Source organism: Sorex fumeus, unplaced genomic scaffold (genome assembly GCF_029834395.1).
Source record: "Sorex fumeus unplaced genomic scaffold, SorFum_2.1 ptg000130l, whole genome shotgun sequence".
Taxonomy (NCBI): Eukaryota; Metazoa; Chordata; class Mammalia; order Eulipotyphla; family Soricidae; genus Sorex; species Sorex fumeus.
Genome location: NW_026606187.1, coordinates 8139489 through 8152367, shown reverse-complemented (window position 1 = coordinate 8152367; position 12879 = coordinate 8139489). Strand labels below are relative to the sequence as shown.

Sequence of the window (12879 nt, the reverse complement as noted above, 5' to 3'; positions counted from 1 at the left end):
CGGCGGCTGAGCCCGCGGCCATGGCGGCGGCGGCGGCGGCGGCGCCCGAGGAGCCGGCGGGCTCGGCCGAGTCGGTGGTCGCCGGCCGCACGCCGGTGCCGTCCGCGTCGCCCGGGAGCCCGCAGCAGCCCGCCGAGCCGGGGCTGTGGGAGCGGATCGGCGCGGGTAGGCGGCGGCGGCGGCGGGCGGGGGCGCGCGGGGCCTCTGTGCGCCAGGCGGCTGACGCGGGCGGGCCGGACGTGCGCCCTGCGGCGGGGGGCCCGGTCCGAGCCCCGGCACCCCGAGGCGCCACCGAGCGTCGCCCGGTGTGCCCCGGCCCCCAGTGAAAAGAAAGAATGGGAAGTTTCAGCCGGTGCCAAAGCCCAGCCATGCTCCGTTCTGAACCGAGGCGCCAGGGAGACCCTCCCTGGGCTTCCCCCGCCCGAGCGCGAGCCGGGGCGCCCAGCGGCAGGAGGGGCCAGCCCCGAGGGTGGAGGCACCCGAGGGCTCGGGCGGAGAGAGGAAGGGCAGAGCGCCCGGGCCCGGGCAGGGGCGAAGGATCGTGCTTTGGAAGCCAAACTCGCCTCCACACGAAGACACAGTATCCAGGAGCCGGAGAACAGGAACAGTAACAAGAGTCGAGACACTTTGTTGCCCTGCGTCCAGCCAGCCCCGATTCCCTCCCGTCCCTGGAGCCAAGAGTAGCTGGGTATGGCCTAGAGCCCAGCCCCAAATCAGTTTTGCCTTTTTAAGAGGAGAAGCTGTTGTCGGGGCAATAGTACGGCAGAGAGAGCACTTGGCTTGGCCGGCCCGGGTTCGACCCCTGGAATCCCCTGCGTCCCGCCAGGAAGGATTCCCAAGTGCAGAGCTAGGAGGAACCCCTGTGCATCTCCAGGTGGGGTGATCCAAAACAGCAAAAATAAATAAAAGCAGGGTGATGCTCATCACCCCGCGGGGGGGGCGGGGGGGCGCCTTGGAGGCTCTCAGCCAGCCCCGAGGTGAGGGCTTTGCGGGGTGCAGCTCGCACCCCCCCAAAAAAAATTGACCGTCCCCAACCCGCCCACCCACCGAAAGCGCTCCCAAAAGCGCTTTAGCACCTCTTGGGGTAAAGGGATGCAATTCGGGTATCCCACCCCCAGCCCCACCATCTCGAGGCCCTGGAATTCAAGTTGTGTTGTTGCTGTGTTTTTGAATTGTTTTTGTTGCCTTGTTTTGCTTTGGGAGCTCACACCCAGCGATGCACAGGGGTTGCCCCTGGCGCTGCACTCGGGAACCCCTCCTGGCGGCGCTTGGCAGACCAAAGGGATGCTGGTGTGCAAGGCAGATGCCCTCCCTGCGTACTCCCACTCCAGCTCCTGTTTTGTTTCGTTTTTTTAATTCTGTCCCCCCTGCACTGTCCTGTTGACCCTTCCACTGAGGGTCATTGAGCTGCCCCCAGAAGGGGTTCTTGCGATCTGGCTTTTTTTCATCTCCCCACTTCTCACCGCTGCCTCCCGGCGACTGCTGCCTTGGAGTCCTCACCACACCTGGGAATTGCCGCCTGCTCTCCAGGGAAAGGCTGCCTCCCGGGCCTTCCGGGTCACAGGATTCTTGACCCGCAGCGGTGATTCAGGACTTCCTGGGAACCAGGAACTCCAAATCTCAGCCCCGATGCCTCTTCTCGTTCTGATTCCTGATGTTTTAGGTTCATCGCACACCATGTACACAGTTGGTGTTTGAGAAATTAAACTGTCCACCTGGAAGATACTGAGTGCCACCAAACATGGTTAAGTGGTAAATTTTATGGTCTATTTTGTCACAATAAAGAGTACAAAGGAGCTTTAAAAACACCCGTTCCTCCCTGGGGTCTGAGTAGGACTGCTCAGCGCAACATTGTTTGTAGCAAGGAGAAACTGGAAACCTGGAACTAAGGGAAGTGCAGTGCCCCGACGGATCATTCACGAGGCGGTGTTGAATGAGGACCAGGATGTAACACCTGCAGTGGTCCCTGGCACATCGTGGCTCTCGGAAATAGGAACAAATGACCAGAGAAAGAACCAAGTTCGTTCACTCAGCAAGTGTTCTTGGGGAATTTGAGGACAGTCCTCCCCCGCATTGTGTACTGCACACAGCAAGAGGATCATTTGCTTTTATACATTTAGAATAAAATGAGAAGCGGAGAAAATTCAGGTCTTAAGGGCACGTGCTTTACTGAGACCTCACCCAGGACCATGTGGTCCCCTGAACACTGGCTGCACGCCCGGAAGTCCCCAGGCCCTGAGACCAACAAGTGCCTTAGCGGCCTCAGCTCACCCGAAACCACGTGGTCCCATGAACACTGGCTGTATACCCAGATCCCCAGGCACCAATATGTATCGCCCTGAGACCAACAAGTGCCTTCTGGGTATCCCCCGAGGGCAGCCCAGGAGCCTTTTACCCTAGCATCCGTCTGCTGGTCTGGCTGGCTGAGAATCTCTGCGACACTCCCACCCCCAAATAAAGCCGAGGACTTATGAAGGAGAAAGGACCAAAAAGAGTGCCTGTATTGGGGTGATTTGACCCAGTTTGGGAGATTTAAAGTAGATTAAGATTATAGGCATTTGTTTGTTTGGGAGAGGCAGTGTCTCTCAAGCAATGCCCCTGCAGCACCTGGGGCCACGGTCATTGTTTCTAAGCCAGACTGTTGGGTCAGTGCAGGCCACCAAGTGACACCACGCTACTGGACACCCAAGGTGTTTGCGCCACAGGCAGAGCCCTTTGGGGCACTGAAGGAATTCTCTGATTGCAGTGAGGCAGTGGTGGTAGGTGGGGCAGACTTCACTGGGTGAGCTCTGCCACCAGCACCCAGCTCCCACACGTGCATGTTGTAGACCGTCTCCCAGAACCTGTTTGTTTTTATATTTTTTCCAATAAAGTGGTTCGTTAACCTGAAATGACTTTTTCATTCATTTAGTTTTAAACGGATTCATTCCACTTCCCTTTTTGTTGTGGTATCTGGGGCTCACCTGCTGTCATCGTGGTGCTCTGCACACCTCAATGGAGAGGGGAAAGGGAGGGAATGTCCTAGAGGGCAGTACTGCTGCGGGCCTGGGGGGAGGGGCGGAGTTCCCACTTGTAGCCTGATGCTTGCTGGGCACGCGCCCTGCCACGGAGCCATCCCGGGACGCCTGTTTCCTCTTCCCAGGGGCCAGATGGAGCCGCTGTGGATCTCCGGGATATTCCCTGGGGGTCACATAGATGGGGGTGTCACAGCACAAGAGGAGGGGAACAACCAGTAGGATGGTGGGGAGGCAGGGGCTGTGGGGGGGGGGGGGGACAAGGTGAGCCAGACCCTCGTCAGGAAAAGGCATGGAGGGAAGCTGCATCTTCAACCAGTGTCGGTCTGTGGCTGTAGAGAGCTTAAGAAAAACAAAACACTGGGGGCTGGAGTGATAGCACAGCCGGTAGGGAGTTTGCCTTGTATGCAGCCGACTCGGGTTCGAACCCCAGCATCCTATAGGGTTCCCCAAGCACTTCCAGGAGTAATTACTGAGTGCATGAACCAGGAGTAACCCCTGTGCATCGCCGGGTGTCACCCCCGCAAAAAAAAGGAAAAAAAATAACACTGGTCAGCCACCTTTGTTACCACCACCAGGGTGCTGCCCTGGTGAGCACCCCAAATCAAAGCTAAGAATGCTTTCTGCTGGGAAAGGAAGTGTCACTGAAGGGGTCTCTCTCCACCCTGCTCCTGCAGAGATCGAGGCCGAGAAGCCTTCCTTTCCAGAAGGATGCAAGGCGAAGCAGGAGGTCGTGAGCACTGTGAGTACCACCCAGCCTCAGCCTCTGTGGGCAGGAACAACAAGGTGGTGTCAGGAAGAAGGGCGGAGGCGAAGGGAAGGGGTTGATCCCGGCCACACCACCTCGGGGTGACTTCCAGGGCCTTGCATCACCCCTTGGGAACCTTGGTTTTGACATCTGTTCAAAGGAACACGTCCTCCTCGACTGATTAACAGGGACCTCAGCTGTTAATCAGATCAGCAGGGTTCAGCTAAGATCCCGAAGGAGAACGGCCCGGGCCAGGGTCCCCAACGGAAATAGTCATGGATAGAGAGTAGGAATCTCGTGGATGCCAGGGCTCAGTGCCAGAGCGTGCTCAGGATGGCTCGGAAGAGGCTCCTTGGGAAGTTTCCTTGCGTGCAAACGGGGACTTGCTTAATGGGGCTTAACAGACACGATTTCAGGCGCTCAGACAAGGCCAGAGCGATAGCACAGTGGGCAGAGTGCTTGCCTTGCATGCAGCCAATGGGGTTCAATCCCTGGTATCTCATAGGGTCCCCTGAGCACCTCTGGGTGTGACCCCTGAGTGCAGCTGAAGGGGTGAGGCCACTGGGCAGGATTGAAGTCTCTAGATGCTGTGTGACTTCAGCTGCAGCTGCCCTTGTTGTTCAGTCACAGCCTGAGTCTCCTCGCTCCTTGAACCTGTGCCTTTTTCATAGTAGCCGGTTCTTGTTTAGTGGCGGCTAGGCTTTCTCAAACCTCTGCAACTTCTTTTTTTTTTTCTTTTCATTTATTTACTGATACTGTTGTTTTGTTTGCTTTTTGGGTCACACCCGGAGATGCACAGGTAGGGGTCACTCCTGGCTCTGCACTCAGGAATTACTCCTGGCGGTGCTCAGGAGACCATATGGGATGCTGGGAATCGAACCCGGGTCAGCCACGTGCACGCAGCCAGCCCACCTGGCCGAGCCGGGATCGATTCCTCCGCCCCTCTCAGAGAGCCCAGCAAGCTATCGAGAGTATCTAGCCTGCGTGGCAAAGCCTGGCAAGCTACCCCATGTCGTATTCGATATGCCAAACACAGTAACAACAAGTCTCACAATGGAGACTTTACTGGGCCCACTCGAGCAAATCGATGAACAACGGGAAGACAGTGACACAGTGATGCTGTTGCTTTATCCTTTGATCGGATATAGAACTAAGCCCTTGGATCGTCACCCTTCTCTGTATAAATAATACTTCATTGATGATGCTATGTAATCTTAGGACTTTAAACATCACCAGTAATCTGTTTCCCCCACTTATCTATATCCACACCAAAACTTTGGCCAGAACTCTAGATTTGTATATTTAACTACCTAATCAATAGGGCTGGAGCGATAGCACAGCGGGTAGGGCGTTCGCCTTACAAGCGGCCAACATGGCCGACCCGAGTTCGATTCCTCCGCCCCTCTCGGAGAGCCCGGCAAGCTACCGAGAGTATTCGATATGCCAGACACAGTAACAACAAAGTCTCCAATGGAGACGTTACTGGGCCCGCTCGAGCAAATCGATGATCAACGGGAGGGCCTTTACCTTTACCTTTATATTCCACAAATGGGTGCAGTCCTTTTATATCTATCCCTCTCTTTCTGACTCATTTCACTTAGCATGATATTCTCCATGTCTATCCACAAATGGGTGCAGTCCTTTTATATCTATATTTATATCTATCTCCATGTCTATCCACAAATGGGTGCAGTCCTTTTATATCTATCCCTCTCTTTCTGACTCATTTCACTTAGCATGATATTCTCCATGTCTATCCACTTATAAGCAAATTTCATTACTTCATCTCTCCTAACAGCACCTCTGCAACTTCTAACTCCAGTCTCCTTCCCAGAGTCACTGCAAGCCCCTCTTTGATGCTTCAAATCAGCTTCTAGGGGCTGGAGCGATAGTACTGCGGGTAGGGTGTTTGCCTTACACACGGCCGACCTGGGTTCGATTTCCAGCATCCCATATGGCCCCTTGACACCGCCAGGAGTAACCCCTGCGCATAACCAGATGTGACCCCCCAAAAAAATCAGCTTCTATGCCGCTGATTTCCTTGATGCCTGTCTAGAGCTTCAGTGGTTTATTCCAGGTTTAAATGGAGGCCTGAGTGGATTTGTCCACAGGGCTGCCTGCCTGCTTTTCTCCTTTTGCCGGCCCTTTTCCCCCTCCTCTCCACTCCCTCCCCTCTTTCTCCTCCCCCTTGCCTCCTCTCCCCTCTCCTCTCCTCCAACAGCCTCGCTGGAGCTTCTGGGCAGGCGAGTGTTTTGGGGCGAGCAGTCAGGGAAGCTTCAGATCAGCAGTGAACGTTTGTTTTTGTTTGTCCCCTTTTGGCCCCAGCCTGCTGCTCCTGATCCTTCTGAGGGGTTGTTTTGTGCATGCGCAGAGTTATTGGGAAGGGAAGGAATGCTTGATTTAAAAAAAATAGTGATGGCTGGAGTGATAGCACAGCAGTTAGGGCATTTGCCTTGCACACGGCCGACCCGGGTTCAATTCCCAGCATCCCATAGGGTCCCCCAAGCACCTGTCACTGTCACTGTCCTCCCATTGTTCATCGAGCGGGCTGGGCCAGTAATGTCTCCATTAGAGACTTTGTTGTTACTGTGTTTGGCATATCGAATACATCACGGGTGGCTTGCCAGGCTCTGCCGTGCGGGCGAGATCCTCTCGGTAGCTTGCCGGGCTCTCCGAGAGGGGCAGAGGAATCGAACTAGGGTCGGCCATGTTGGCTGCGTGCAAGGCAAATGCCCTACCGCTGTGCTATCGCTCAGCGGACTGGAGCGATAGCACAGCGGTAGGGCTTTTGCCTTGCACGCAGCCGGCCCCCAAGCACCACCAGAAGTAATTCCTGAGTGTATGAGCCAGGAGGAACCCCTTTGCATCGCTGGGTGTGACCCAAAGAGAAATAATAATAATAATAGGGGTGGAGGTAGTGTGTGTATTTCAGGAGACGGGAGAGAACAGGGATGGGGCAGCCCACAAGAGTGCTCTGGCCGGATCTCCCTGAGCCTTCCAAGTCCTGTTTCTGGTTCCCTTTGTCATCCACAACCTCTAAGTAACTGCTGAACCGCTGAGCATCACTGCCCTTTGGAATTGTGTTGGTTGTTTTGGTATGGGGCCACCCCGGTGTTGCCTGGATTCCACTCCTGGCTCTGTGCTCAGGGGTTGCCCCCAGGGCTGCTCCTAGGAGCACTCAGAGGACTGCAGCGTCGGAAGTCAGAGCCTGGGCCTCCCGTGTATGGGCATACACTGCCCATTGAGCTCCCTCTCTGGCCCACACGCCCTGTGCAATTCTGGTGGGACCTCTGGCTGTGGAGACCTCCTGTGGACTTTCCTCCACTGGTGCACTTCATTCCCCCCATTAGGGATTGATTTTTTTGTCTTTTGGGGTCACGCCCAGTGATGTTCAGGGCTGTTGTAACAGTAATAGCGAAGTTCCTCCTGGCTCTGCACTCAGGAATCACTCCTGGCGGTGCTCGGGGGACCCTATGGGATGCCGGGGATTGGTCCCAGGCAGACCTGACCCTGTGCATGACGTATGCCCCTACCCTCTGGGCTATTGCTCTGCCCCCGCCCTTAGGGATTCATTCCTGAGTGTCATATGAAAGGTCCCCAGAAGGAGGAGAGGCACAGCTGTATGCTCAGTCTGCCCCTGGAACCCAAAGTCTGAGGTCCACTTTTAGCCTTTCTTGCATCAGGCCACGCGAGAAAAGACAATGGTCTAAAGAACTCTGGGGCCTCGATCCCTCCCTCCCCAGGCCTCGCTGGAGCATGGTTTCTACGGCTTCAATGCACAGCACCTCCATTCCCTTCCTCGCGTGCCCGGCATCCCGCACCAGCCCTGTTCGCAGGTGAAGCCCGAGGAAGTCGATCCCCAGACATGTAAGTCAGGACATGAGATTCCAGCCTTTCGCATGTGGGGCTTCGAACCCTGCCAGACCCGGGGGCGCGGGGAGGGTCAGCAGGGTCAGGCAGAGCGTAAGACAGCAGAAAGGGGGGCTGGAGCGATAGCACAGCGGGGAGGGCGTTTGCCTTGCACGTGGCTGACCCGGGTTCGATTCCCAGCATCCCATAGGATCCCCTGAGCCCCTCCAGGAGTGATTCCCTGAGCACAGAGCCAGGAGTAACTCCTGAGCACTCCTGATGCGGCCCCAAGCAATCGAGGTCATGTAAGAAAGAGTGTTCTTAAACTTTAAAATTCTATTTGATCAATAAAATTTATTGTATGAATTTTAAATTTTACATTCACTGCTGGGGGGGGGGGCGTTGGTTGCACCTAACAGTGCTCAGGGGCTACTCCTGGCTCGGTGCTCAGAGGGTTGCTCCCAGTAATCACTCCTGGTGGTGCTCTGGGGAGCAACAGGTGCTGGGAATCGAGCCTGGGTCTCCTGTAGGCAACGCACGCACAGTGGCCCTGGGGTCATCTTCCGGCCCTGAATCTGGAGTTTTCAGTGCAGCTGAAATGTCCGAGTAAAGATCCTAACAGCAAGCATCCTTGGAGTCTCCTTGAAAGGGAGGAAGGCCACCGATGGAAGGAATCAGCACTGCGCGCAAGTTGGGTGGGAGTCACCATCGAGGCTTCCGGAGTCCTCCCTCCGAGTCCTCCTCCCTGAGACAGGGGTCTCCCCTCCTGGCTGTTTCCTCAGCCTCGGTCCTACGGTCTCGGATACTGTACCCAGCCTCACAGCCCTGCTCTCTGAGCTCAGCCCCCTCTGCCCTTCCCTGCTCATCCTCCAGGCCTCTGTGCCCTGCCCCTCCCCCCACCCTCCTGCCTCCCGCAGAGAAAATCAAGCCCCGAATGGAGATGCTCACAGGGACTGACCCCCTGACCTGCCACTTAACCCCACAGTGGTGCCAGCCTTTCCCAGAGGTGGGCTTGTTGTTTTTTTGATTTTTTTTTATCCTGGGATTGAACACAGGAACTCATGCATGCCAGGCACATGCCCTCCCCTGGGCCAAGTCCCATCTCTGGTGATCTTTTTTTCTTTTTTCCATTTTGGGTCACACCCAGCGATGCCCAGGGGATACTCCTGGCTCTGCACTCAGGAATGACTCCTGGTGGTGCTTGGGGGGCCCTATGGGATGCTGAAGATCGAACCCGGGTCGGCCGCGTGCAAGGCAAATGCCCTCCCCACTGTGCTATCGCTCTGGCCCCAACTCTGGTCATCTTAAGCAGTTAACCTGAAGCCACCCACGGTATCCAGCGGGAGGGCAGCTTAGCTGAGACTCTCAGAGGTGAGCGTGTGTGCATGCGTGTGTGCGTGCAGGCTTGGCATGCCGGGGACCTGGGTCTGATCCCAGCAGAACATGGTCCCCCAGCACCACCAAGAACTCCTTTCAAGGACAGAGCTGGGAGGAGCCTCCGAGCACTGGAGGCTGTGGCCAAGCCCCTTCCACCACTACCCCTGCCCCCCAGTAATCTCTTCCTTAGCTAACCTCCTTCCTGCACGTCCCTGTTCGTCTATAAAATCCCTTCTGGGGGACAGACCCTGTCACACCTTCCTGCCTGCTGAATGGGAGGGGGCCCTGTCCCCAGCGGGTTCAGAAAGTCACTCGGACCCTGACCTCTGAGCAGGGGTGTTGCCAACCCCACCAAGCCTCAAAGGATATTTCCTGTTGCTTTAGTGATACAGCTCCACTTGGCAGGGCTGCACAGAATGCAGTTGGGGGGGTCCTGTTGGGGGGATGCTCCCCTGCCCCCTCTCAGTGCCTCTGGTACAGGGAAAGATCAAGCTGGTAGACATGACAAGAGGGAAACCCTCAGAGGAGGTCCAGAATGACCCAGATACCGCCTGTGTCCTGGGTGAGGCTCGCGGGGGCATCCTGGCTGTACTCCTCGGTGCCAGTGTGGGATCCAATGCCCGTGCCTGCCTCCCTGGACTCAGTTTAAGCTCCCTGCCCCCTTCCCCCAGCTCCCATGTCTCTTACAAATGGCCCGACTCCTGGAGTCCTTCCCGCGAGATGATCATTCTGCCAGGAGACAACTGGACACGTGTCTTAGGGTGTCAGGTTTTGCTCCCCTGCTGAAACATTTCAGGTCGGGGCTGGAGTGGTAGTGCAGTGGGCAGGGCATTTGCCTTGTACTAAACCCAGGTTCCATCCCCGGCGTCCCCTAGGGTCCCCCGAGCACCATCAGGAGTGATTCCTGAGTGCTGAGCCAGGAGTAGCCCCTGAGCATCGCTGGGTGTGACCCCCAAAGCCAAAATGATCATGGTAACAACAGCAGCAATAACAGTACAAAAATAAAACGTTTGGGTTGTATATTTCAAGGACCATGTCTCCCCCCGGCCCCCATGGGCCCTCCCCAGCATGTCAGTGGGTGTTCCCGCTTGTTTTAGGTTCCCCCAAGGAGTACTTGGAAAAGTTCGTCTTCCCGACGCTGCTGCCCGGGATGGAGAGTCTGCTCCACCAGGCAGAGAAGGAGAAGTGCTTCGAGGTCAGTGATGCGCAGGCGCGCTCGCGGGCCCTGGGTGTGTGATTCGTGGCTGGGTTTCCACCAGGGCGGCTCCATCCTTACCAGGTGCGATCAGGTGATTGTTCTTAGCCAGATCCCTTTGGAAGGGAAGAGCCTGGCTTAGCCACGTGCTGCCACGACCTTTGACTGTGTTTCCCCGGGACCCTGACCTCTGCTTGTGCCTCCACTCCCCCGTGCCCTGCCCTGTCTGACATCTCTCTGGCCGCTGGTGCTCCGGAGAGGATTTTTCGCCTTGCTTACCTCCCTCCTGGCAGTGTTGGCATATGCTTCTATGCTAAATCCATTCCCCATTAGCGATGTGTGTGGTGGGGTGGTGAGACTTCCCTCCACTTCCCACCTCCCCACCATACACGCATGCGCGCGCGCGCGCATACACACACACACACACACACACACACACACACACACACACACACACACACACACACACACACACACACACACCCCAGTTCTGTCTGATCAAGCAGTCAAGGCAACATCAGATAGTTTCAGTCAGAGAGAGGGGAAAAAATGATTTTTTCACATGCATGTGGAAAAATCTACATAGAGATTTATAAATCTGTGGGCACTGGGGCTGGAGCCATAGTACAGCGGGGAGGGCATTTGTCTTGCACGCGGGTGACTCGGGTTCAATCCCCAGCATCCCATACAGTCCCCGCAGCACTGCCAGGAGTAATTCCTGAGTGCAGAGCCAAGAGTAACCCCTGTGCATTGCTGGGTGTGACCCAACAAATAAATAAATAAATAATCTGTGGGCAAAACCAAAGGTCTCAATAGGGGCCGGAGAACTTGAGGACTAAGTACATACTTTGCGTGAGGGGAGGGCCCTGGCACTGTGGTCTTCTAAGCACTGCCAAGGGTGATCCCCATGGAAAGAGCCAGGAGGAGCCCCCGAGGACTGCCAGGCGTGACCCTCACCCCCACCACCCGCAAAACTAACAAGAACAAAATCAAATAAGGGTCTGTCAACCCGGAGCTAAGGAGGACTAAGGGGTAGGGACCTGGGGCTTCGGGGAGTGGAGGGGGCGTGTCTGACAAGGAGGCGGGTGCAGGTGATAAGGACCAGGGGTCTGTGAAGGGTGTTTCCATGTGGGGCAGGGAGGCTCTGGACAGAGCGTTGTGAAACCTATGGTCTAAAGCGCCCCAGCTTGAGGGGTCTGCTCTGCGCATCTTGGAGAGGCCTCTCCCTCACGTTTCGGAAACAAGTCCAGGCTGTGAAGGGAATTCAGAGTCTGACCAAGGGGCTGGAGCCATAGCACAGCCAGTCAGGCACTCACCTCGCACGCAGCTGGCCCAGGTTTGATCCCTGGCATCCCTTAGGGGCCGCCGTAGCACCAGGAGTGATTCTGAGTGCAGAGCCAGGAGGAAGTCCTGAGCGTCACCAGGTGAGACCCAGAAACCAAAAACCAAGCAAACAAGTTTAAGGAAAGGGTTTGGGGCTGGAACGATAGTACACAGGTAGGGCATTTGCCTTGCAAGGGGCCGACCTGCGTTCAATTCCCAGCATCCCATATGGTCCCCCAGCACCGCCAGGAGTGATTCCTGAGTGCATGAGCCAGCACCGCCAGGAGTGATTCCTGAGTGCATGAGCCAGGAGTAACCCCTGCGCATCACCGGGTATGACCCAGAAAGGAAAAAAAAAACATCCAAGGAAAGAGCTTGATCGAGAGCATTGCTAGGAGTCAGCTTTTGAGCTCCAGGACTAGGAAACACCCAATGGACCGCTTTGAGGGGCTGCCCGGCTGTTGGGGGCTTGCTCTGCATCAGCACCTTTGACACCTGTCCGGTCACTGCCTATGCATTTGCTTCTGTTATCACGGTCGGCTTGTGTGTAAGGAGCAGAGGGGGCCAGGGAAGTGGCTTAGAAGCCTGGAGGCGTGTATCCTGCATGCGTGCATGCCCTCCAACCTCACCCCTGAAGCACCAACCAGGCCCTGGCGGCCCTCAGCATTGTGGAGCCTGAACTGTATCACAGCATTTGAACCACGTGGCCTGGTGGCCTGGTCCCTCTGCGGAGGGACCCCCAGAGCATTGCCAGGAAGCCCCACAAAGAGGCTCAGAACTGTGACGAAGCTGCAGCCCTAGTACATCGTAGCAAATTCGAAAGGAGACGAGACAGCAGGAACTATTTCGCTGTCAGAGTGCCTGGCCCGGCCCCTGAGCATTCCTCGTTCATGAACAGTGCATCCACCTGGCCGTGCTGCCCTCAGTCCCCCCTGAGAGCCACCGGCCACTGACCTTACCTCATACTGCCGCCCTGTGTCCCCCCGATTCCCCCCTCCGAGCCAGTCACCACAGTTGGCCAGCCTCACGGGACTGTGTCCCAGGCAGAAGACACTGAGACATTGCTGAGGGTTCCGGCAGTCACACCCCTAAAGGAATAGCTTGGGGATGCTCCCTGGTGCCCTGGCACACGGTCTGGGAGCCCAGAGCTCTGCCCGCCCTTCCTGCAGGTGGCTCTGCTTCTGCCCGCCCTCCTGGGTGGCGGGTAGGTGCCCGCAGCCAAGCCAGCCCAGGGGTCCCCAACCCAGGCCCGCACCTCAGGGCCTCTGTGCAGGGCATCCTTGGGTTAGAAAAAGAAAAAAATTCCTTGCATTTCTCCTCCCTGCCTACCGAACCCCTGTTTGCTTTTCTGAACTCTGCTTCCCGCTCCTGTC

At 56.5% G+C, this 12879-nt stretch overlaps 1 protein-coding gene across 1 annotated transcript in view; it reads left to right on the top strand.

Annotated features, from left to right (window-relative positions):
- Nucleotides 1-11: 11 nt before the first annotated feature.
- The window catches only part of IQCK (IQ motif containing K), an 81282-nt gene continuing 68414 nt past the window's right edge, over nt 12-12879 (top strand). The window contains exons 1-4 of the mRNA XM_056138790.1: nt 12-165; nt 3692-3756; nt 7506-7629; nt 10086-10183. Of these exons, the coding sequence (XP_055994765.1) occupies nt 21-165; nt 3692-3756; nt 7506-7629; nt 10086-10183 (432 nt within the window). The 5' untranslated portion in view covers nt 12-20. The remainder of the gene's footprint in view (nt 166-3691; nt 3757-7505; nt 7630-10085; nt 10184-12879) is intronic.